Genomic DNA, 25,320 nt, shown 5'->3' with positions numbered 1-25,320 from the left:
AGCACACGGGGGTGCTTAGGGAGGCCGGGATGAGAGGGAGCCAGCTGAACAAGAAGCTGGAGCGAGACCCTTCCAGGCTAAGGGAAGTAGGAAGAAACTTGTGGAATTCAGGGAACAGTTCCGAGCCTGGAGAGAGGGAAGAGTTTGGATGGGAGAGGTGAGCAGGACTGGACTGTGAGGTTAATGCTGTGTACATGTGAATCAGTCCCTGATCTTCTCTCCAGCTACCAGCCTCACAGAAGCATGGTGAGAACCTAAAGACTGTGGATGTGGGCCATAAATGTAGTTGAGTTCTTTGTTTGGTTTTGTTTTGAAGGGCATGCCGTGTGCCATGCAGGATCTTAGTTCCCGGACCCAGGGATCAAAGCCGCATTCCCTGCAGTGAAAGTGCAGGGCCTTAACCACTGAACCAGCCAGGAAGTCCCAGGAGGAGTTGTCTTGTTCATTCTACAGATGGGTAAACTGCGGCCATAGCGGGGAGGGGACTTGCTCCAGATCCCAGAGCCAGTTCTCCAGGCAGCCAGGCTCGGAGTCAGAGTGCTTTGTACTCTTGACGTGTTTCCTGCCCCTCTGGACCACTTTGCTTCTAGGATACAGGAACCGAGTTACCAGGAGAGACTCCAGGTCCCCAGCATGTCCACAGCAGGCCTGGTGCTGCCTGGATCGAGTCCCTCTGAGCCCGGTGGGGCCTTGCTCGAGCTCACCTCCCGGTTGATGGCAGGCACTGGGACCTGTTGCTTGGGGAGGGCCTTGCGGATGATGACAGCAGATCTCCTGTGGCCTGAGGCTTGCTCTGGGGCCCCAGGGGGCAAGGTGGAAACCTGGCAGCTCTCTCCCAGTGAGGAGCTGCTACAGAGAAGGGAGTGAGCTTGCTGTCACTTCAGAGTTATTCGATGCTGGAGTTATCCGCATGTTGGATAAAGCCATGGGGCTTGTGGAAAACAGCTTGTAAACTGAACAAAATGTAGTGGTTGTGATTACTTGAGGAGGATTTAGGAAGAGGTTTATGTGAAGGCTGTAGTTGAAATTGCCTGACCTCAGGGTCCTTCCAGCCAAGGAAGTGTGGAGGTTATTAACTTTTAAAAAAATTTTAAAAAGACATTGAAGTATAGTTGCTTTACAATGTTGTGTTAGTTTCCACTGTACAGCAAAGTGAATCAGCTATATGTATACATATATCCCCTCTTTTTTCCTTCCCATTTCTCAGTGTCCACAGGACACTGAGTAGGGTTCTCTGTGCTATAATAGTAAGAGTCTCATTAGTTATCTATTTTTACACAGTATTAATAGTTTATATATATCAATTCCAATCTCCCAATTCATCCCATCCCCTCCTTTCCCCCTTGGTATCTATGTTCTCTACCTTGAAGGTTATTAACTTTTAAGGGTCCAGGATTCAAAGAAGCATACAGATTGTCTGTTTGACCTTCAAAATCCTGGTGGTCTGAGGTCTTCTATTTCCCCATCACCACTAACTGTTGCCTATGTACCATTAGGATATGCTGGGAACCACCCAGTGTGGACTGAGGAATCTGAGAGTTGGAACCCAAAGATCTAGCTTTGCGATCTGACTGTCATTTACTGTGTGGCCATGAGCGAGTCACGTGGCCTCTCTGAGCTCTCTTTTTGTTTCATTTGTATAATGAAAGTGATGGAACCTGCCTGGGCAACCTCACAGGACTGTTTACAGGGATCAGGGAGGTGTGAATAGACAAGAAAACATTTTGCAAGCGGTGAAATCCTGCACCTTTTAGGGAATTACCATTATTGTTAATCAATGAGCAGAGAGGATGTCTAGGTCTTCATTCTTTTTTGGGGGGGCACGGCTGTGCTGGGTCTTTGTTGCTGTGCAGGCTTTATCTAGTTGTGAGGAGTAAGGGCTACTCTTTAGTTGTGGTGTGTAGGCTTCTCATTGCGGTGGCTTGTCTTGTTGCTTAGCACAGGCTCTAAGGCATAGGCTCAGTGGTTGTGGCGCATGGGCCTAGTTATTCTGGGGCGTGTGGGATTCTCCCTGACCAGGAATCGAACCCATGTCTTCTGCATTAGCACTTTACCACTGAGCCATCAGGGAAGCCCTGAAGTCTTCATTCTTGATAGAGCTGGGAGAAGACAGGAGGGTAGATCCCCTTAACTTTAAGATGTCAATAAATCAGGAGCTGCTGCAGGGAGAACAGGAAGGTGTGGGTCACATTCCATACTGTGTGGACTCCATGAAGCAAGCCCTCCCCACCTCCCTGGAGGTTCTACATGTGAGAGTTTGTGTGTGCATGCTAAGTCACTTCAGTCATGTCCGATTCTTTGCGACCCTATGGACTATAGCCTGCCAGGCTCCTCTGTGCATGGGATTCTCCAGGCAAGAATCCTGGAGTGGGTTGCCTTCCCTATCCAGGGATCGAACCCGTTTCTTTTATGTCTCCTGCACTGGCAAACGGGTTCTTTACCACTAGCGCCACCTAGGAAGTTGGAAGTACAGCCAGTTTTAGATGTCAGCCCAGAAGGGCCCAGAGGAAGCATCTAATTCACTTCCAGTTCCCGTTGGGTACAGTTGGGTAAATGGAGGCTGCAGCTCACACAGCCAGAATTCCAAACCTGGTTGGTCCAACTCTGCTGGATTCTGTTCTTTTCACAGTCTGAGAGGAACTTGAGCTTGTGGTTGCTAACAATGGGTCTAGTGTGGGACATAGGTTGGTGAGAGGAATTCTATTGTGTGCAGTGCCCTAGGCTAAGACTTGTTGGGAGCAAGTAGAGAATAACCTATGCTGGGGCTGAGGGCCTGGAGCCTGCAGGCAGTGTCTGTATGTGTGTGGGGGAGGGGCACGTGCCTGCCTGCGTGTACATGGATACGTACCCTGCATCAATGCGGAGTGAGATTGGGACCAGGGGTCTGAGACTGGAGGAAGTGATGGGGGGTTGGATTCAGCTTTAAGGTTTAGATAATGGTTAGGCTGGAATCCAGAATGCTGGAATGTTAGAGCCCGCCTGGGGACCCCCAAACCACTGATTACTGGCCTTCTCTGGCTCTTGCGCACAAAAGCTATCAGCTATGAGATCATTTCCAGAGTGCCAGGCCCTGAGTTAAGTAAGTCCTTTACTCCTCACAGCATTCCTATGTGGAGAGTTCTGATATCAGACCCATTTGACAGAGGAGGAAGTGGAGAGGTTATGTCACGTGCACCGCTGGTACACTTGGGACCCTCAGCAGACAACCCCAGGGAGCTCCCTTCCCCAGTCGTTCTTCCACCCTCTCCCATGCAGGAGGCAGCCCGTGCCTCCAAGTTTCACAGAATAGGATTCTCACCTGGTTCTGCCGGTTGCAAGCTGTGTGAGATTCTCAATCTTTCTGAGTCTCTGTTTTCCCTTCTGAAGAATGGGAGATAAGCATACCTGTCCCTTTTCCAAGTGACGATGTAGATTTGCGTGCGTGCTAAGTCGCTTCAGTCGTATCCGACTCTTTGCGAACCTAAAGACTGTAGCCCGCCAGACTCCTCTGTCCTTGAGATTCTCCAGGTAAGAATACTGGAGTGGTTTGCCATACCCTCCTCCAGGGGAGCTTCCTGACCCAGGGATCAAACCCACATCTCCCGCGGCTAGGCATTGCCGGCGGATTCTTTACCGCTGAGCCTCCGAGGAAGCCCGATATACATCTAGCACACAGTAAATGTCAGTGCCTGTCCTGGTTGTCACTTTTCCCTTACTTGCTTCTTCAATCATTCATTCATTCATTCAACATATATTTTCCAAGTGCCTCCTGGATACCAGGCCCCGTGCCAGGTGTCTTGGGCAGTAGCCAGCAAGTTGTGAAGCATTTCTCAGCTCCCGGGAGTTGTAGGGGGAAGGGTTCAATCTGCCTGTCACTGGATGGGTGGAGAGGAGTGGGCATCGGTCAGCAAAGCTCCTGGCTAGTCCCTGTCTTGAGTCGCAGCCGTCTCTGGGGCAGCTGAGAGGTGGCCTGGAAGAAGCAACTCTGAGAGCTGGGTCTTTAAGGATCTTCAGCCTGTCGTGGGGGGAGGGAGCAGCTCCAGCGAGATGGAGAATGAGATGGAAAATGTGAGATGGCTGCTGCTGAGGCCTTAGGAGGACCATGAAGCTCCCAGGGCTCCCAGCATTCCTGGCAGAGGGGCTTGGCCTGTGTCCCTAGGCACACTCTCTCCTACACACACAAACACACGTACCCATATTCACAGCGGATGCGCAGAGATCCACGCCCACTGACACACGTCCCATGTACCCATTCAGGGACAGGCTTGTGCTCTCTGCTTTCCAGAAGCACACCTGCGGGCGTATTAGAGAGGAGACCCGCTCAGAGAAGTACACAGACCCACACAAGATACACCACACATGTCTCCTCACACCCACCGTTACCGGACAGACACAACACAGACTCACACCATCTAGGAGACGGCAGGCTCAGAAACACACCCTCACACATCACCAGACATGCTTGGCCATGTCCCAGAGACGGACACACCCTGGAGACAGTCTCAGATGTATTGGAAGTACACGTGCGTATGCAGGCGCACACAAACCCACTCAGACTCATTACACACAGGTGCTGGCACCCGCAGACCCACCCCTGCCAGGCGGGCACAGACACGGCCCATCACCCAGACACCCCCACTGCATCTGCCACAAAGACAGCAAACAGCAGACCTGGGCTCACACACCTGGGCTCGCACACCCGGGCTCACAGACACACACAGCGAGGAGACGCATGTGAACAAGGCATGCAGCCACGACATAGAAGCAGGGCATGAGCACAGAGCACTCAGGTGTCAGGTCTGTAGCATTTGCTAACAGGAGCCAGAGACCCTCAAAGGAGGATACCCAGACATGCGCGCGCACACACACACACACAGAGGCTGTGACATTTCAGCCACACAGAAACACAGGAAATCCTGGCCCGTGTCTCCCTGGAGCTCATGTGTACAAACTACTGTTTTCAGCGCCTCCACGAGGCTTCCTTCCACTAGGCTGCTGGGAACAGTGAGGAGTGTGACAGGGGTTTGATTTTGCAACCTCCGGGATCTGGGGGCCCTGGAGCCTGACTGAGACTGAATGGATTGTAGGCAGATAAAGGGCTGGCAGGTCACCGAGGTGGAGAAACTGCATCAAAGGCCCTCAGACCCTGGACACACGACACTTGGGCTGGGGCCCAGTGAGCCAAATGGAGCAATTGTCAGGCCTGCCTGTGGGAGAAATAGTGCCCAGGGGCACCTCCCTCCTAATCTCCTCGGAATTTCCTGCTTGCCCTCATCTCCTGCCTCCTCCCCTTGCCCCTTTGCTGAGGGCTGTGGAGGACTGTACCATTCCTGTCCCTGATGAGTGCCTGATTCTGCCTGGGAAAAGGAGACTGGGATAGAGGAAGTTATGTGGGCACTCAGAGGAGGGGCCTGGAAGACTTCCTGGAGGAGGAGGCATTAGAATTGAGGAGTTAGCCTTGAATGACTGCCTCTGTGTCCAGCTGCTGGGACCGTGCCTGGCACATCCCAGCGATTCAATAAATATTTGTTGCACAATTGAATGAAAGGCAGTGATCAGGATCTGCAGGTGGGCTGCAGGCAGACTGTGGGCTTGAAATAGAAGAGTTGGGGGGAGTGGTGGGTGGGGGCAGTGGTGTGGGAGAGACTGGGAAGGGGAGCTGGGCCTGCTTGGGAAGGGCACTGAGTGCTGAGCTGAACTGAGGCATTGTGAATACCTTGCTGGTAGGGGCTATGTTGACCTAGAGCAGGGCGAGGCACTGCCTCCTTTCCATGTGTCTTCAGCACGGGGCACAAGGCCCAGGGGCCTCGTGGGAGGTGGAGAAATTCCACTTTGGGGATCAGGTCTGGACCAAACCTTGCTTTGTTTCCTCTTCCCTGTACATGAACCCATGTTCAAGGCCCCTCTTCAAGCCTGTCTTCCTGTCTGTAAGATGAGACTTTAGGGGGTCCAGGGATTAATAACCTGCCTTCCAATGCAGGGGATGCAGGTTTGATCGCTGGTTGGGGAACTAAGATTCCACATGCTGTGGGGCAACTGAGCCCACACACTCTAGAGTCTATACTCTCTAATAAGAGAAGCTCCCAGATCGCAATGAAGACCCACTGTAGCAAAAACAAAACAAAACAAAACAAAGGGAACTTAATTCCTTTCTTTCTTTCAGAGCACTTGGGAGGATTAATGGTCAGGTGTACAGCACATTCAGCACCATCCTGGGCACAGCAGAAGGGAGGGAGCCCCACATGTGTAGTCTCTGGGGCAGAAAGAGTTCATCAGGGGAGGAGCTTGGCTAAGTTCTAAGCAGAGGCCTGACCAGCAGCCAAGGTTATAACTAACATCATTCCCCTGGTTGCCCCACAGGCGTGACCTCATATGCAGTCACATTCTCTTCCTTCTGGCGCCAGAAGGAACTGGGAACTGGGGTGGGGAAAGAGCAAGAGACTTGGGTATTCTGGGCCGGGCTGGCCCTGGCAATCACTGGAGGAGCCCCACAGGTCAGCAGATGGTGCTGGCCTCCCTGAGGAATGGTGGGGAGTCGGAGAAGGTGGGAGCAATAAGCCAGCCTTTCCCTTCTTTGGGGTCCAAGGTGGTAGAGAGCACTGTGGTCTGGAGCCAAACCCAGTTGGGCTTGAAACCTTGTTCTGCCTTTTCTTCTATGAGCTTTGCCTTTACAAGCCTCAGTCCCCTCATCTGTACAATGGACGGGCATGCTGATGGTGCTCGCCCTACAGTGTTGCTGTGAGGATTAAATACGAGAAAGCATGTATGTGAGGATTACCCGGGGCCTATAAGGGCTCAAGCTCTGCACCCTCATCACTCGTTATCACCAGGCTTGGATCTGACTGCCCATGAGCCCTGGGGTTTTGTTTTTGTTTTTAATATTTATTTATTTATTTCACTATGTTGGGTCTTAGTTGCTGCACACGGGATCTTTGTTGCGGCATGTGGAATCTTTAGTTGCAGCCTGTGGGATCTAGTTCCCTGACCAGGGATCGAGCTCAGACCCCCTGCATTGGGAGTGCGGAGTCTTCGGCCCTGGACCACCAGGGAAGTCCCAGGCCCTGGGTCCTTGATGACAGGGGTTGTGCCTGGCTCTGGGTGTGGGTCTTGGCATGGAGCAGGGGCCTAGGAGGTGTGCGTGCAGCTGAAGTGCATTGTGGGTATCCCCAAACACATCTCTCCCTGTGCTGCCCACCCTTTACCCTCCTGCCCCAACTCAGGCCAGTGCTGCAGGCTCTCATCCAGAGATATGTCTTTGCTGATGGAGGGCCACCTTTGGGGATCCCACATTCTAGAAGTGGGGTGAAGAATCTCCCGTTGCCTGTGCCTCAAAGAGAAGCTCAGACTCCAAAGAGTTTGGGGTCCTGTAGCCAGGCTGGACCAGCTGTCTTTACCCTGGTTTTGCCCCAGATCCACATGAGTTCTTCGGGGTCAGGTGCCTTGATCTCTCCCCTCCACACCCCTCCTGAGCCCTGCCCAAGTGCCTGGGTGGCCTGTGTGGTCCTGCTTTTCTCAGCCTCATCTCACCCCTGCTCCACCCAAGTTCTGAGCGCTCTGTGCACCCCAAGCCTCCGTCCCTGTCTTCTCTGCCACGGGGCCTTTGTACTGCAGTCCCTCCCGCCTCCCTTGGTTTCCTCCTCCACCTTCCTGTGTTCAGCTCCAGGCCAGGCTCCTGAGTTAGACACCTAGGCGCTTCCTGTAGGCTCCTTTGGGGCATTTACCTCTAAGTAATGACATTATTAACTAGATAATTACAGGTTTCATCCCCCCTCCCCACGCTCTGCATGAGGGCACTGATCTTACCCTGGTGGGACTTAACCCCTGCCTTTCACACTGGTGTCCGTAAACCGAAATACTCAGAGAGGTTAAGGGGCTTGCCAAAGGTCACACGGTCTGTAAGTGGCAAGAGGCAGAAGGACTAGGGTCTCCTGGTGCGCTTTGCAGGATGCTAGGCAGGGGGAATGATGCCAGAAAAGGCTCGGAGGTGTGCGATGCTGGGGTGGGCTGGTGCCTCAGGCCACACTGCCTGGAGCCATTCCCTTGACTCGCCAACCTCGCCTTCCCTCCCTGTACACCTCTGAGCGCCGTGCTCTCCCTGCTCAGAGATTTGGCTGCAGCCCAGAGGCCGTTTGGGGGATGATTTTGAATATATTAAAAATTATATTTATTTATCATTTATTTTGGCTGTCTGGGTCTTCGTTTCGGCACACAGGATCTTCAATCTTCGTCGCGGCCTGTGGGATCTTATTCCTCGACCCGGGATCAAACCTGGGCCCCCTGCATTGGGAGTGCGGAGTCTTAGCCACTGGACCACCAGGGAAGCCTCTGGGGGACGTTTTAAATACATCCGGATTGGATGTACCTTCCTGTCAACAAAGAAAGTACAGGAGGGACACTGTTGGGTGTCCCTGCTCTGAGCGCCCCCCAACCCAGAGGCATCAGGAGCTGCAGAGGTCTCCCTGCTTCGGCTAGTGACGCCTGGAATGGGACAGCGGCAAGTCAGGCCTGGCCTTGGAGGTCAGCGGTTTCTGGGCATCTCCTCCCTCCTCAGTGCCCTCCCGCCCATGTCCGCATATGCGGACACACACACACAGCTCCCCACCAGAGAGAGTGTCTGTTGCCTCATGCATAGAACTGTGCCACATCTGAGAGGCTCACTCCTGATTGCCTTTGGAGCCTTCTTCTTCCTGAGCCTCTGTTTGCTTATCTGTAAAATGGGCGTCTATAGAATAGCACTTGCCTCAAAGGAACTGTTGTTGAGGTAATGGACATTCAGAGCTCACCCCGGTGCCTGGCACAGGGTAAGCCCTTGTATATATTAGCTATTATTATTGTCACTATTGTCCCATCAGAGATATCATCTAATTTAGTTTACAAGTGCTCAAATTGGACTCGAAACCTGGCCATGCCATTTAACATGTGACCTTGAGGTGACCTTTCCGACCTCAGTCCCTCACCAGTCAGTGGGGGTGGCTGGGGATACAGCGATATAATGTGTGCCACATGGCACAGGTTGAGCTCTCAGGAAGCTCTGTGCCTGTGGTCGTTTATTGCTGTTGGAGAGGCAAGTCCAGGACTCTGTCTTCCGTCACTGAGACCAGGCAGCCTCCATGCCAGTGCAAGGGGGCATTGTGTGGCATGGCCATGCCTGGCTGGGGTCCAGGCCCTCCTTCTCCAGGACCTTTGACCCTGACTCCACTAAAACTAGAGCCCAGCCTCCACACAAGGAAGCTAAGCTGGGAAACAGGAGGCTAAGCAGAGTCCGTCCCGGCTTGACTCTGGACAGTCTGGGGGACGGTGGGACTGTCCCAGGCCCCCTCTAGACCTCAGAGCCCCTGCCTGTGAAGGGATGGAGTCTCTGGGCACCCCCCCACCCCTGCTGCTGCTCCTGTAGTTCTTGGCTTATGAGCTGGAAAGGAAGTGGAGCTGCACAGCCTATGCCCTCCTTGGGGTCCAAGTGCGATGATCTCATCTGGAGCCTTGACAGATCCCGGAGGACGGGCAGAAGGGACAGCAGATGGCTGCCCTGGCCTCTCGGGGGTGCTGGCATGCCGCCCTCGTGGCCACTGCTGGCCCACCCTGCAGGTCAGCCCATCTGGGTGGGGGTGAGTGGCCCGGCCAGAGCCAGGGTGGCAGATGGGCAAGCAGCCTGGGCTTTGGCCTGAGGGAGGGACCGTGGTGGCCAGGGTGGTGTGGAGAAGGCCGGCCAGGAGGAGGCTCCCAGGCCTCTGTGGAGTGGTTGCCATCCTGCAGAGTGAAGCTTCTGGATCCCTCAGCTCAGTTGTCATACTTGCTGGGTCTGTTGCCCACTTGTGGGTCGGGTCCCTAGGCCCTGGGAAGGAAGTGATAAATTTGGGTAAGGTTTGAAATTGAGCAAGGCTTCCCTGTGGCTCAGATGGTAAAGAAACCGCCTGCAATGCGGGAGACCTGGGTTCGATCCCTGAATTGGGAAGATCCCCTGGAGAAAACAATGGCAACCCACTCCAGTGTTCTTGCCTGGAGAATTCCGTGGACAGAGGAGCCTGGTGGGCTACAGTCCATGGGGTCACAAAGAGTCAGACACGACTGAGCGACTCACACTTTCACTTTTCTTTGAAACCGAGCAGGGGTGCAGTTGGGCTGGGACATGTGTTACACTCCATGAAAGAAAAACAGGGTTGAGATGGACTCGATGGGCCTAGAGGGGTCTGGAGGGCTTCTCTGAGGAGGTGGCCTTTAAGTGGATGCTTCAAGCAAGATGGGCAGCCGGTAGTGGGAGATGCAGTGGAGGGGAATCCAGACAGAGGCTTAGAGGTGGGACAGGCAAGGTATAATCTGGCCTCTGGGAAGAGGCCTGAATGGCTGGAGTACAGCCGCTGAGAGGAGGAGTTGGGGAAGATGAAGACGGACAGGTTGACAGGATCAGGCTTCTCTTGCTTTCGGGCCCAGTGATTTACATACAGTAAAATGAGCTTTGGCAAGTGTATGGAGCTTTGTAACCACTACCATAATCATTCCATTCCCCAGTGGCTCAGATGGTTAAGAATCCACCTGCAATGCAGGAGACATGGGTTCAGTCCCTGGGTCAGAAGAGCCCCTGGAGAAGGAAATGGCAACCCACTCCAGTATTCTTGCCTGGGGGAAATCCCATGGACAGAGGAGCATGGCAGGCCACAGTTCACAAAGAGTAGGATACGACTAAAGCAGCTGAGCCGCACCAGCTATCGCCCCCACCGACATTCTCCCTGTACCCCTTGGTGGTCAGGGCCTCCCTCCTCCAGCCCCTGGCAACCACTGATCTGTTTCCTGTCCCTATAATCTTGCCTGTTCCAGAATATCATGGAAATGGCTTCATACAGTCAGTGGCCAACTGAGTCTGACTTCCTCCACTTAGCATACTGCCTTTGGGCTTCACCTGTGTGGTTGTGGGTATCAGCAGTTCCTTCCTCTTTATTGCTGAGTAGTTATTATATGGATGTACCACCGTTTAGCCATTCACCAGTTGAGGGACATTTGGGCTGTTTCCAGAGCTTGACGATTGTTGAAGGATTTCTCATAGGAGAATTAACGGTTAAAAAAAAAAATCACTCCATGTACTAAGTGGAGAACAGATTAGTGGGGAGTAGATTGGCCATCACGGGACTAAATTCAGTGATTTGGTGATGAATCTGGCTCACTGTGTGTTTGTGTGCTCAGTCGTGTCTGACTCTTTACGACCCCACCTGACTCCTCTGTCCTTGGAATTTTCCAGGCAAGAATACTGGAATGGGTTGCCATTTACTACTCCAGGGGATCTTCCCAACCCAAGGATCAAACCCCCATCTCCTGCATCCCCTGTATTAACAGGTGGATTCTTTACCCACCTAGGAAGCCCGTAGGTACTCAATAATTCTTCATATAAAATGGCTGTGCCCTGTGGTAGCCAGGGAGGCTTCTTGGTGGAGGTGGCATTTGAGGTGGAGGGGTGAGGAGGTAGGAGACAGATACAGAGAGGAAGGAGGCTCAGGCAGTGCAGAGTCCCCATGGGAACTGGGTGGGCTGGGACCCCAGCTTCCTGCTCCTACCCCAGCCTTGGTATCCCAGAGTTTCTAGGATGTGGTCTGCAGGGCCCAGATCAGGATTCCCTGGGGATGCTGGGTGAATGGGCACCTGCCAGTGCCCACCCTAGCCCCATGCAGGCTGACGCTCTGGGGTAGGAGTTAGCCAGGGGACCTCAGCTCTGGAACAAGCTCTTCCTTGTTAGCTGATAAGAGGCTACCCCCTCACGCGTTCAGGAACCTCCTGTCCCCTCTGGGCTAGCTGGGAGCTGTTGCTGGGGGCTCTTCCGCCCTTTGCAAATGGCTGTGTTTCTTCAAGGGGTTTCATGTTTGGTCACTTGCATCTCCAACCCCATGGGTTGGGATACCTTCTCACCAGCTGCTTTCCCAGACCAGTTGCATCAGACCCATGTATCTGGAGCCCCTCCGAATGTTCCAATAACCTCGAATATAACCCCTCCCTTCTGTCCTCATTGTGCAGAGATTAATCATCTTACATTCCAGTAGGTTTCCTGCTGAAACTATTTTTTCCTGGAACATTTTGTATTTTTTTTGGCCATACCACACAGTTTGCAGGATCTTAGTTCCCTGACCAGGTATCAAACCCCCACCCATCACAGTGAAAGCACCGAGTCCTAACCACTGGACTGCCGGGGAATCCCCTTTTCTGGAATATTTTAAATGTGGCTTGAAATCAGAGCACTTCTTCTCCAGCTTTATACCCTGATGGTGGAGAGTGAGGGTCTGGGATTGCTACCTAGACCCTACAGATGAGGTGACTCCAGAGGAAACACAGATTCCATCTTATTTTATGCCGTATCTCCCTTTAGTCTCTCTGCTGAGAGTAATTTTCAGAATAGTGTTTCTAAATGTTTAAAACAAAATGTAAAGGAAAGCAAGCATATGGAAATATAGTTATCAAAGTATATTTTTAAATGATGACATAGTAATAGGTGTGCTTATTAACTCATAAGATCTGGAAATAGGTCTATTAACGCTGTAATTTCAAAGTACTGAAGAATGTAAAGGATATTTTGACATTTCTGCAACAACTGTTATATGCTATGAAAATCTGTGTGGTTTCTGTTGGTGCCAAAGCCGTAAGTACTGCTGATACAACTGTGGTTTGTCCAGAATAGAAGGAAATGTTAATTTTTAGTTAGTGTTAGTGAAAAATAAAGACATGATTTTTTTTTTTTCCCCTGTTACCACTGAAGTTCATGTGCTCCCTGCATTCTGGTGCAGACAAGAGAGCCTGAGTCCTGCTTGGAGGTGTCTCTGGGTGACCTTGGGCACAGCCCACCTCCCTGTGCTCCTCTGCAGTTCTTTGCCCCTAGATCAGAGATGATAATTCCTGTGCTGCCTGGCCATGGGGCTTCTGTAAGGACCCACGAGATGAGTCACGTGGAATGTCTTTGTAAACTGTGACGCCCCGTGCTGCCATGCAATGCCGCGCTATTATTAGCGGTCGTGTGAGCTCATGGTTGGCCCTCTGGGCCAGCGTGAACCGAGAGACTCTTCCTGGCTAATTCCCCCAGGGTTCCTGGGAATCAGTCCGTTTTGGGGAACTCGCCTGCCCCTGAGAGGCTGTTTCCTGCAGGCTGACCTCATGGGTCATTAAGGAGTGTGGTGGGGATAGGCAGGGTGTGGGCAGGGTGTGGGTGGGGGAGCAGACCCTGCCCATCCTCCTGGGTGGCATGGGGGTCTGAGGCCAGTGCTGGAGCAGCCTAGGCTCTCCCTCATTTTTAAAAAATTAATTAATATGGCTGCATCAGCTCTTAGTTGGGGCACATGGTCTTCGTTGCTACATAGCATATGGATCTTAGTTCCATGGCTAGGGATTGAACCCATGTCCCCTGCATTGCAAGGAAGATTGCTAATCCCTCTGGGAAACTTCTGAGCCTCAGTTTCCTCATTTGCAAAGTGGGAACATTTTCCCTACCTACCTCACAGGGCTGGTAAGGGGATCAGACAGTTGTGCATGTACTCTGCTTGGACTGGTCCTAGTAATCAGTGAGCTGTTTTTTATTTGAGGGCATGTCTGGACATGGTGGGGCTGAGGATTCTAGGGCAGAGGCAGGGCTGTGAGGGCTGTGAGGAGGAGACCTGGGGAGAGGCGGGGCTGGATTCCAGGGTAAGAAGTGTGAACCTAACACAGAAACCAGTAAGAATCAGGGAGGAGATAGAAAGCTACCTGCTTTTTCTTTTTTTCAAGTTTTTCCCAATAAACAGATGTTACTTCTATGAAAGTGAAAGTGAAAGTGTTAGTCACTCAGTCGTGTCTGACTCTTTGTGACCCCATGAACTGTCCGCGGAATTCTCCAGGCAAGAATACTGGAGTGAGTTGGGTTACCATTCCCTTCTCCAGGGGATCTTCCCGACCCAGGGATCAAACTCAGGTCTGCTGCATTGCAGGCAGATTCTTTACCATCTGAGCTACCAGGGAAGCCCATTACCTCTATAATCAGAGCAAAATATTTTTTTTTTTTTGCTGCATCGCACAGTTTGCCAAATCTTAGTTCCCTGACCAGGGATTGAACCTGGGTCACAGCAGTGAAAGTGCTGAGTCCTAACTACTGGACCACCAGGGAATTCCCGAAATAAACAGTCTCTGTAAATGGAAAGTCTGACTACCGAGGCTGCAGTATGGGTGTCTGACCTAGTCCCCAGACCCCCACCTTCTGCTTCCCGTCCTCAGGTTAAACAATCAGGTTAAGCTTCAAGGGGAGGAGAGGTTACCTCGAAGGAGCAGCCAGAGCGGATGAGTTTGGAGGCCTGGCAGACTGGGCCCAGTCTGGGCACCTTTCCTCAGCTTCTTTTTTTTGTTGTTCGTTTTTTAATTTTTTACTTATTTGTTTCTTGGCCCTGCTGCATGGCATGTCGGATCTTAGTTCCCTGACCAGGGATTGAACCCGTGACCCCTGCAGTGGAAGCAAGGAGTCTTAACTGCTGGACTTCCAGGGAAGTCCTTCCTCAGCTTCTTTAGTCTAGCCTTTCTGACAGGGGGTTGAGAATCAGGGGCCCCCAGGCTCTGAGGTGGGCACCTTTGGGCAGTGTGGCCGTTTCCTGTCTGCTGTAGGGGATTAGGTTTGGGTTTCCCCACCGATACGGGGCGGGGGTGGGGGTGTCTCTGACAACCTTACTGCGTAGCCACTGGGCTGGCAGAGTCCAGTGGAGTTTGGCCCCTCTCTCCCCACTTCCGTGCTTTTGGGGTGAGGGGCTCAACCGGGTCACTGAGCTGTCTTTGAAGGGAAGGCTGAGCTCCCCACTCCCTGGCAATTCCCTACCAGCTCCCTCCATTGGATCAAACAGCCCCTGGATGGAGGAGTCCTGGGAGATGGAGAGGCTCAGTGAGGTCTGAAAACCTCGGAGGGAAGCAGAGTTCTGCTCTTCGCCCCTCCTTATGTCCCAGAAGCCTCTTTCCCAGCCCCCACCTCAGACCCCGAAAGCTTAACCCTGGTCTATGTCCCACCTTCACCAGCTTCTGCTGCCCACATCCCAGCAGACCCGGCCATGGGGCCCACAAGCCAGCCTTTGTGGACTCACCCTCTCCTGTGGACCGTGCCAGGAGGGGCTGACTGCATTCTGCCTGCAGCTGGGACAAACCCCCAAGGGCCCTGGGCTCCCCTTGGCTGCCACGGAGAGATGGAGCTGGTATGAATGCAACATCCTGCATTTTCAGAAATGGACTGTGGTGAAGGGTGGGCCTGGAGAGGCAGCTGCTCGTGTGAGAAAGATCACTCATTCATTCATTCACTTCTTCAATAGATGCTTACTGAGACCCTGCTCTGTGCCAGGCTCTGGGCTGGGGGAGATTGTGTGCTGAGACATGGGACTCTTGCCCATTTAGGGAAAAAGACTGTAAGGAAACACCCTGCCTTAGAGTCACTTAAGAGCCCCCATTTCCAGGGTTTCTGATTCAGTAGGTCTTGGTGAGGGTGTAAGAATTTCAAAGTTCCCCGATGTAGCCAACACTGCTGGTCCAGGGACCACACTTTGAGAAGCACTGTGATTCAGGACCAGGTGGAAGAATTTTGAGTGGTTTGTATCCTCTATATTTTCAAAACTACTTCTATGGTCATCATTTACTTTCATAAGTAGGAAAATCAGTTTTAAAAGGTTATTTTTAAAGTGGTCCTGCAAAATTGACTTCAGTGCCCTGGATGTGGTCCTGTGATGAGGGGTGTCACCTCTTATGATCTAAATGTCACACATCTTTTTTAAAAAAATTTCATTTATCTTTAATATTTATTTATGTATTTGGCTGAATGGCATCTTCGTTGCGGCACGTGGGATCTTCATCGAGTCATGTGGGATGTTTCGTTGCGGTGTATGGACTCTCTCTTGTGGCACACAGGCTCCAAATTGTGCAGGCTCAGTAGTTATGGCACATGGGCTTAGTTGCTCCTCAGGGATCCTAGTTCCCTGACCAGGGGTTAAACCCACATCGTCTGCATTGCAAAGTGGATTCTTAACCCACTGGACCACCAGGGAAATCCCTAGATGTCACACATCTTTTATGTAGCCGAGTATCATTAGTTGTGCATGCCCTGCACTTCCCTTTGGCTCTTCCTGAGCTTGGGGTCCACTTAGACTCCCACATCCTCCTCATCAACATGTTCTGTAAATGGTATAGTGAGGATTTGAACACAGGCCCATCTGGAGGCTGGTTTAGCTTGGATTTAGCCAACTGGCCCACACTTCCTGAGTGCCGTTTCCTTTATGCTTCCTTAATCTTGCCAGCTGAAATGCGTGTGGACCCCTCACTTCCTCATTTCTTTAACTGGTGTGATCATGGACTGGCCCACTTCCTCCTTCTCCACGTATTAGTAATCTATTTTATATATAGTAGTTCAGTTTCTCTTTTTAGTCTACAGTCTTATTTAATGTCTTCAGTCACACAAAAGGTTGATCCTTTTATTTGTGATTCAGCTTTCACATCTGCTATTAGACATCGTGATCATTCGTTTCTTCTCCCGGGTCTCCCCACTGCTCCCTGCTACACTTTGTCTAATGATTGCTGCAGGTTGGTGTGTCTTGTTATGGTTGTTTGCCTAACCAGACATGCCACCATGCACTCAGGATGTTGGGCCCTATGCTGAGTGTGGGGGATACAGCAGGGAGTGAGTGAGACATGGGGAAGCCCCGCCCCACCCCACCCTGCCCGCGGCACTCACAGAGCCTCTGGGAGATAGACTATTAAATGAAGAATTACTGATGCGTTCATGTTGACAAAGGGGAAGTGAAGGACATCTGGGAACTGATGACAGAGGTGGTCAGGAGCTGCCTTGAGGAAATGAGGTCACCCCCCTCAAACCAACCCCCTCCACTTAAAACCCAAGCTCAGATTCTTTTATTTTTTTTGGTTCTGCTGGGTCTTCGTTGTTACGCACAGACTTTCCTCTCTAGTTGCAATGCACAGGCTTCTTGTGGTGGCGTCTCCTGTTGCAGCGCATGGGCTCTACAGCACAGGGTCTTCAGTAGTTGTGACCCATGGGCTTAGTTGCCCCATGACATGTAGAATCTTCCCAGACCAGGGCTCAAACCCCTGTCCCCTGCATTGGCAAGAAGATTCTTAACCACTGGACCACCAAGGAAGTCCCAAACTCAGATTTTTCACTCAGTCCTTCAAAGCCCTGGATTGCTGACCGTTGTCAGTTTCCCCAGCCTCACTTTACTCCTGTAGCTTCCCTGGCCACTTTGCTGTATCCTGATACACTGAGCTCTTTCCTGCCTCAGGGCCTTTGCACACATTGCCCCCCCTCCCCACCCTGTCTCATGGGTGTTCCTTCTGCCTCAGCTCAAATGTCCCTTTAGGGGTGGCCTCCCCAGCCATGTCCTCTAACATAGCACATTCCCCCATTACTCTATCATATTACCCACGTGTTTTGTTTTTGGTTTTTTATCTTCATAGCTCTTAACAGTATCTGAGGTTTTTTTTTAATCTGTCCATTTATACTGTGTCTGGCCACTGAGACTTGGGGCTCCACACAGACAATACAGAAAGGGCCACATTCGTCTTGGTTGCCATGCTCCTTCCCCACTCCCCTGCTTGCACTGGGCCTGGTATGCAGTTGGTGCCCATAAATGCTTATTGAATGAGCCCTTTTCTACTTCCCCAGTGTATTAGTTTCCTGTTGCTGCTATAAGAAATTACCAGAACTTTAGTGGTTTGCAGCAATCCCAGATTATCATCTTACAGTTCTGAAGATCAGAAGTCTGAAAACCGAGGTGTTGGCAGGATTCCATCCCTGTACAGGCTCTGGCGAGAGTCCATTCCCTTTTCCTGCTTCTAGAGGCTGCCTGCCTCCCCTGGCCCTTGGCCCTTTCTCCACCTTCAGCGTACATCATCCCGACCTCTGCCACGTCGCCTACTCCTGCTCTGATTGCTTTGCCTCCCTCTTTTTTTTCTTTTAATTTTTATGTATTTATTTGGCTGCTCCCAGTCTTAGTTGAGGCACGTGGGTTCTTCAGTCTTCATTGCAGCATGCAGGATCTTTTATTTAGTTGCAGCACACGAACTCTTAGTTGAGGCATGTGGGATCTAACTCCTTGACCAAGGATCGAACCTGGGCCCCCCTGCATTGCGAGTATGGAGTCTTAGCCACTGGACCACCAAGGCTTACCTCCCTCTTATATGGATGCTTGTGATTACATTGGGTCCACCCAGAAAATCCACGATAATCTCCCAATCTCAAGATCCTTAATTTAATTATATCCGTACAGTCCCTTTGCCATGTAAGGTGACATATTCAGATTCTGGGAATTAGGATGTGGGCACTTGAGGGGGGTTGCATTGTGCAGCCTACCACTCTCAGACCTCCCCTCCCCCGATGGGTGCCTAGGACAGTGTCGGGTGTGGCCTGTGCTCAAGCACTCTGGCCACCACGACAGGGCCCAGCGACCTGACCTCTCCTCCCTTCTGCAGGATGAGATCGAGGAGCTGCGGGCAGAGATGCTGGAGATGCGGGATGTCTATATGGAGGAGGATGTGTATCAGCTACAGGAGCTGCGGCAGCAGCTGGACCAGGCCAGCAAGACATGTCGCATCCTGCAGTACCGGCTGCGCAAAGCCGAGCGCCGCAGCCTCCGCGCTGCCCAGACTGGCCAGGTGGATGGTGAGCTCATCCGCGGCCTGGAGCAGGACGTCAAGGTAAGCCTGGGCCCCCCTCCCTAGTCCTCAGAGGTGCCCCTGCTGGGGGCGGTGGTGGGGAGGATCATGAGCCTGAGTGGGCCCTGGTCAGCTCACTCCTTGTGTGTCCCTTGGGCAAGTTCCATCATCTTTTTGCACGTCAGCATCCTCATCTGTAAATGGGGATCCCTGATGAACTGATAGGCCATCATCCACCAGGGTTGTTCCAAAGTGGTATCACAATATAAATCCTCCCAACAGCAGCTGCTGTGTGAGTCACAGCCACACACCTGGTGCTGGGCTCCATGTTGTCTCTGCACAGTTCCGTGGAAGTTTTCTTTCTTGTGCTGATGGAGAGTAGTGAAGGTCTGGAGTTGGATAAGCCTGGTTTATTTCTTGGCTCCAATATGCCCTAATTTTATGGTTTTGAGCAAGTCACCTATGTTTCCGTTTCCTCATCTGTAAAATGGGTATAACAGCAGCCCATGCCTCATAGGGCTCTATGAGGATCAGATAAGAACAGGTAAGTAAGAGGTCACTGTAAACAGTGAAAAATGTTAGCTACTATTATTATTCCCATTTTTCTGGATGAGGAAAGTGAGGCTCAGAGAAAGGAAATACCTCTCCAGGGTCACGGGACCCGCTAGCTGGCAGAGCACAGACTCATCAGCCTCCCATGCTGGCTGCCTGACCTCACTGTGCTTGGCCTCAGGGAGCAGGAGAAGGATGGCCTGGAGTCTGGCAGGGGGAGGAGTCTGCCTTACCTGTCTGTGTGAGCCCAGGTCCGGGGACTGAGAAATCTGGGGGACCTGGCCCAACACCCAGCTCTCAGCACTCAGCCCAGTGTTATCCAGGGATGTAGGAGCTGGGGGTGAGGACATCTCACACAGCCTGGGGGCCTATGGGGTCTTCCTGCAGGGGGACCTCTGAGCCACGCTTGAGGCAGAAGTTGAAGGAAGAGGGCCCCTGTAAGGCAGGGGGTGGGGAGGTGAAGGGTGAACACCAGCCCCACCTTGGACTTTACCTCTCCCATTGTCCTGCATGTGCCAGGTGCACAGTGGGTTGGTAGGTCTGCTGCTGATGAAACAGAGCTCAGAAAGCTTATATCTCCAAGTCCAAAGTGCACCAGGGACCTCCCTGGTGGTCCAGTGGCTAAGACTGCACTCCCAAAGCTGGGGGCCTGGGTTCAATCCCGCATGCCGCAACTGAACATCTAGATTGAAGATCCCACGTGCAGCAGCTGAGACCGAGAGCTGCCAAATAACTAAATACAAATACTTTTTAAAAAAATCAAGAAATGAAGTGCTCCTCTCTATTTGAGAAGGCAGCTCCTGGGATAAATGGTTACAGAAATACTCAAATTCCCAGCACCGGATTGAGAGGGTGGCGGGTGAAGGAGAGCCCTAGAGGCTTAGAGGAATCTGGGTTTGGGTCCAGGTAATTGGGGCTTTCAGGCAGAGACCCAGAAAGTCAGCTTTAGATGAGGAAGGCGTGGAGGAAGGCTGCAGCTGGGAGCAGACTGGCTGGGTGGCTGGTGCCTCCATGGGAGGAGCCGGGAGCAGCTGGTGTGTGTGCAGAGTGTGAGGGGGGAGGCCCCTGGAGTCTGGGCGGAGGGGAGCGGGCCCCTTCTGTTGTGATTTGAACCAGCCAATCAGCAATTGGCTTGCCCCTTCCCTCCCTCCTCTCCCTGAGCCTGCAGCTGGGGTGCTGAGCTCATCCATGCCGGCCTGGACTGGACAGCTCTGGCTGCCTCCCTCAGTCCCATGTGCTGGGGACGTTCTGGGGCGTTTTTCGGAGGTTCTCAGAATGCTGACTTCCCTGGTATCGCCTGGGAGGGCTTGATGGACCTAAGTGTGGAGAGGACTGGTTGCTGTCTGGAAGGGACCCTCTGATTTCTCAGCCAGCGAGAGCAGACTGGCGTGGGGCCCCTTCTTGGGGTCTCAGTTTCCTCTTCTCTTAAATGGCGGGCTTAGAGCAGCTGAATCTTCAGGGCTTTAGCAGCTCCAGTGGTTTTAGCAAGCAGGTGGTTTATTGGTGTGGGTGCTGTGAAAGAAACTTCAGGCCTTGGTCCTCCCTCTCCCCCCACCCCCTAGGCTCTCTCTTTGCTGGTTCTCACAGGTGGCAGGACCCACAGAATCTCAGCTGGAACGTTGTCCATCATGAGGAGTGCAGAAGTCGGGGCAGAGACCGGCTCTGCCCCTTGCTTGCCTTGTGGCTTTGGGAGAGCTGCTTTGCAGCCTGAGCCTCAGTTTCCCCGTGTGGAAAATGGGGGGTGCAGCAAGTCTCTACCTGGAGAGACTTTTGTGAGGCTAAAGTGAAATAGTGCAAGTAAAGAGCATGCTAAGCGCAGGGCCAGCTCGGGATGCTCCCCCAGCAAATAAGCAAATGTTGGTTGGGATGTTACTGTTATTGTTCAGGAGAAAAACTTAGAAGTGGGATGAGTGGCTAGGCCAGGCCGAGGAAGCGGGTAGAATCTCAGCCTCCCTGGATGGATAAGTATAGCCTGGAGGTTTGTTCACCATGCAGATTCCCAGGCCCCAGCCTCAGGGGCTGGGATCCTGTGGGAGGGTATCAGGTTCTAGGATCCGGGATGAAAATTCCCACCTGAAGGGACCCTTGTAGGGGGCCCCAGGACACACCAGTAAAACATTTCTTAGAAGCAGTTGTTGCTGGAGAAAAAGTTCTGGCTTTGGGTTTAATTCCTGGGTGACTTGAGCAGGTTACTTTCTCTTTTTGAGCCTCAGCTTTCTTATCTGTACAATGGGGGTGACATTCCCACCCTCCCTGGGTTTTTGGGAGCATTTAGCCACACTGAGTCCAGATGCTGCCTGGACACGGGGCGTTCCTCAGTGAGGGCTCCCAGCCCCTGCCCTGAGGATTCAGTGTGACAGAGACGCCTTAAAGCCTTAGGCTTAGGAGCCGAGGGACTGATGAGTGAGGTGGCTGTGGCCTGGAGGCTGGCACTTGCATTTGGCAGGAGCCGGGCCCCAGTGCTGTAAACAGTGACCTCATGGCTGAGAGCATTTGTTTGTGCTTTGGGGATTTGCCCTGGTTTCCGGAAGCTGCAGCTGCTTCACCTCTTGTAGTATCTCAGTCTCCCCAACTTGGGGATAGTTGGGAGGGTCGTGAGGGGATCACATGAGACAGGCAGGTGGGGACCTTTGAGCCCCAGACACTGTGAGCACACGTTGTGCTTTAAAATATATATATATTTATTTTTTGGCTGTGTTGGGTCTTAGTTACAGCACATGGGATATTCCTTGCCGTGCATAGGCTCTATAGTTGTGCCTTAATGGGTAGGATCTTAAGTCCCTGACTAGGGAGAGAACCTGCATCCCTTGCATTGGAAGGCGGATTCTCAACCACTGGACCACCAGGGAAGTCCCTGTGCTTATTATTAATACTTTTATTACCAATATTAACACAATGTGTTTTCAAGTTTCAGGCCAACACCAGGCTCAGACTGAGAGCAAGACCCCAGAGCTGACCCACCTGATTTCAAACCTGGTTCTGTAGTTTCCTAGTGTGTGACCTTGGACAAGTGATCTTTTCTTTCTGAGCCCCAGAATGGGGATGGAAAAGTACTTCCTGAGGGTTGAAAGGCGCATGGTGCGTGCTCAGGGAGTGACAGCTGATTCTTCCTGCTCACCTGTGGGAGCCAGGGGACCAAGGACCACTGAGACTCAGAGAGGGGAAGGGACAGGCCCAGATAGCAAGGCGCCTGCCCTCTAGACGTGTGCTCTTTGTTCCTGTGGGCCTCCGTCAGGGGCACAGGGCTCTGTGGGGATCTGAGATTTGTCCACATTGGAATTCTGTAAGCTACCTGGTGCTAGGCCTTCTTTACAAAGCACCCCTGAGGGTAGAGAGCAGATGGAGAAGGGGCTTCCTGGGGAAGGGGACAGAAGGCAGCTGAGGACTCATGGAAGGGATGAAATCCACAGAGTCACTCATGGACCCCAGGAGATCCAGAAATCCATACTGATCATGACTTCTTGGTGGGGAGTGGGTCACCTGGTCACCAGGTTGAGGCCTTGGTGGGAATGGAGTGAACCCCAGGTGGAGAGGAACTTGCCCAGGTGGGAGTGTAGTTGGGACGGGAGCCCCAGGTGCCCCCAGCAGCTGGTCCCTCAACCCCAGCCAGGGACACAGCCCTCTCTGGACATTTGGAGGTGCGGGTGGTTGGGGGGAGCATCCCCAGCCAAGTTTGGCCAGTGCAGCTCCCCATGTGTCAGTCATTCACTCCTTCATTGCGTCCCCCCCCACCCCCCTTGCTTGTTGGAGTCTCGGATCTGTTTGTTCATCCAACAAACATTTATTAGGCACTTAGTATATGCCAGACTCTGCACTGCTACCGGGACAGAGAAATATGAAGGAGTCCAGGCATGGCCTGGATTCTAGACCTCTATACTCCACCACTCCTACCCCTAGGGGCTAAGCAGACAGATGAGTAAGTGAATGAATGAATGAATGAATGAAGTATTCATCAGGAAGGGGCTCACTGGGACCAGAGCCACAAGCCTGGGGCTGAATACCTCTAGCAGAAACACTGACACTAAACTCAAGAGTGAGGCTATGAGATGTTGGAACAAGTCAGATAAAATCAGTGCACAGAGGTGAAGCAGTAATCTTAACAATGCATTTCAAAATCATTATTCTTTTTTTTTTTTTTGGCCACACCACGTGGCATGTGGGATCTAGTTCCCTGACCAGGGATCAAATCTGTGCCGGCTGCATTGGAAGCTTGGACTCTGAACCACTGAACCACCCAGAAGATCCCTCAAATCATTACACTTTTGAGTACCTGCTATGTTTCAGCCATCAGCCCAAGCACTGTGCTGTTTATTCCTCATGGCAGCCCTTGAGCCAAGGCTCTGTTACCCCCTTTTACTGATGAGCAAACCGAGACTTCAGATGGTTAAAAAAACTTCTGTCCTGGGTCACACACCCAGTGAGAGCTGAAATTAGGCTTGAATCTGGTTTTGCCACCTGCAATGTCTTTGTTCTGCTAGTGAGGAATCACCCACCCCACTTTGTGGAGGAGGAACGTTTTGGGGGCCTGGAGAGACTGTGGAAGGAGGCTGGTGGGCCGGCTTCTGGCCGCCCTTGGAGATCTTCAAGGGTGGAGAGAGGCAGTGGGCAACGGAGGGAGGAGAGAGAGGGAGTGCTGAATTTCCTCTCTGGCTGTTGTTTTTCCTGGCCTGCCTTGCACACTGCCAAGGGGTCTGTGCTGAGCTGGGCCTGGGCCCAGGCAGAAGGCAGAGCCAGGGAGGGCCCTCTTCCCTTCCGGCGGGGAGGAGGTGCCACGGTCATTTCCGAGACTGGCAGGCCCGAGGCGCTGGGCTGTCTGCCTCACTTATCCTTCTTGCTGGCAAAAGTCCTCTTACCCCTTGTGGAGTCCTGGCCACATGGCCCTTCAGCCAAAGCCCCTGAGGTCCCCCCAGCTCGGCCCACACTATCTCTGTTTGACTCTGAGCAGGTCATTTGCGCTCTGAGCCTCTTATTTCCTTGCCAGCAAAATGGGGGCAGAATTGGGGTGAAGACGGGTGAATCTGGCACATAGCAGGTATTCAACAAATGCTAGTGCTTAGTCCTCTCAGGGACGGAGGCTGGTTATGATTTACCATCTCAGAAAGGCCTTCCTTGGGACTTCCCTGGTGGTCCAGTTGCTGAGACTCCACGCTCCCAGTGCAGGGGCCCCAGGTTCAATCCTTGGTCAGGGAACTAAATCCTGCATGCTGCAGCTAAGACCTGGCACAGCCAAATAAAAAAGAATATTAAAAAAAAGAAGAAAGGCCTTCCTCATCCCCAGAGACCCCTTTTCCTACCCTTTCACCCTGCCATCAGGGGATAGGACAGGGGGGTGTCCTTGAAGAAATGGGGCATTGTTGCAGCAGAGTCCTAGAGCCGGTGACCTGGGGTTTGTGGTTCTGTCAGCTCCTCCTGGAGGGATGACCTGGACGGCTGCCCAGCCTCTGTCATTTGGGGCATGTTCTGTATCCCAGATAATTGGAAACAGGCCTCGGGGTCTGTGTCACACTGTGACCCCCCAGCAAGCCGTGCCCTTTCTGGACTCAGCCTCTCCCAGCAGCAGCTACCACTCACCCAGCGCTCACTGTGCAGGCCCTGGGCCAAGCCTTTGGTGCAACAGCTGATTCAGGCCTCCTGTTGGCCCATGAGGTCGTGCTATTATTATTGCACCCATTTTGTAGTAAAGGAGACAAAGGCAGAATCGGGAAATGATTTGCCCAGGAACACATGCTGGTCATTGGCAGAGAAAACGTGGGGTTCAAAGGGCTTTAGGGAAGCCTATCTTGCTCTGGGTTTCCCCTCTGTATTCTTATTTTTTTTAATTTATTTGGCTGTGCTGGGTCTTAGTTGCAGCATGGGGGATCTCTTTAGTTGTGGCATGGGAACTCTTAAGTTCAGCGTGTGGAATCTAGCTCCCTGACTAGGGGTTGAATCTGGGCCCCCTGCATTGGGAGCATGGAGTCTTAGCCACTGGACCACCAGGGAAGTCCCTCCCCTTTCTTTAAAGTGAGCTTCTGGGACTTCCCTGATGGTCCAGTGGTTGGGACTCCGCCTGCCAGTGCAGGGGACACGGGTTCAATCCCTGGTCAGGGAGGATTCCACAAGTCTCAGGAGCCCAAGAGCCACAACTACTGAAGCCGTGTGCCTGGAGCCCGTGCTCTGCAA

General features: G+C 52.4%; 1 protein-coding gene and 1 non-coding gene across 4 annotated transcripts in view; one reads left to right on the top strand and one right to left on the bottom strand.

Moving 5' to 3' along the window:
* The window catches only part of MTCL2 (microtubule crosslinking factor 2), a 74,067-nt gene that overhangs the window by 8,300 nt on the left and 40,447 nt on the right, over positions 1 to 25,320 (top strand). For all 3 annotated transcript variants that reach the window (XM_081560158.1, XM_081560159.1, XM_081560157.1), the window contains exon 2: positions 18,424 to 18,648. In XM_081560158.1, the coding sequence (XP_081416284.1) occupies positions 18,424 to 18,648 (225 nt within the window). The remainder of the gene's footprint in view (positions 1 to 18,423; positions 18,649 to 25,320) is intronic.
* On the bottom strand, positions 14,015 to 14,086 carry TRNAE-UUC (transfer RNA glutamic acid (anticodon UUC)). Its single transcript has one exon. It is a non-coding gene; the product is annotated as a tRNA-Glu (tRNA).

The sequence above is a fragment of the Giraffa tippelskirchi genome, chromosome 13, assembly GCF_054371585.1.
Source record: "Giraffa tippelskirchi isolate mGirTip1 chromosome 13, T2T-mGirTip1v1.2.pri, whole genome shotgun sequence".
In the NCBI taxonomy this organism is placed as follows: Eukaryota; Metazoa; Chordata; class Mammalia; order Artiodactyla; family Giraffidae; genus Giraffa; species Giraffa tippelskirchi.
The sequence above is the reverse complement of the archived record's forward strand: the minus strand, read 5'-3'. Positions and strand labels throughout refer to the sequence as shown.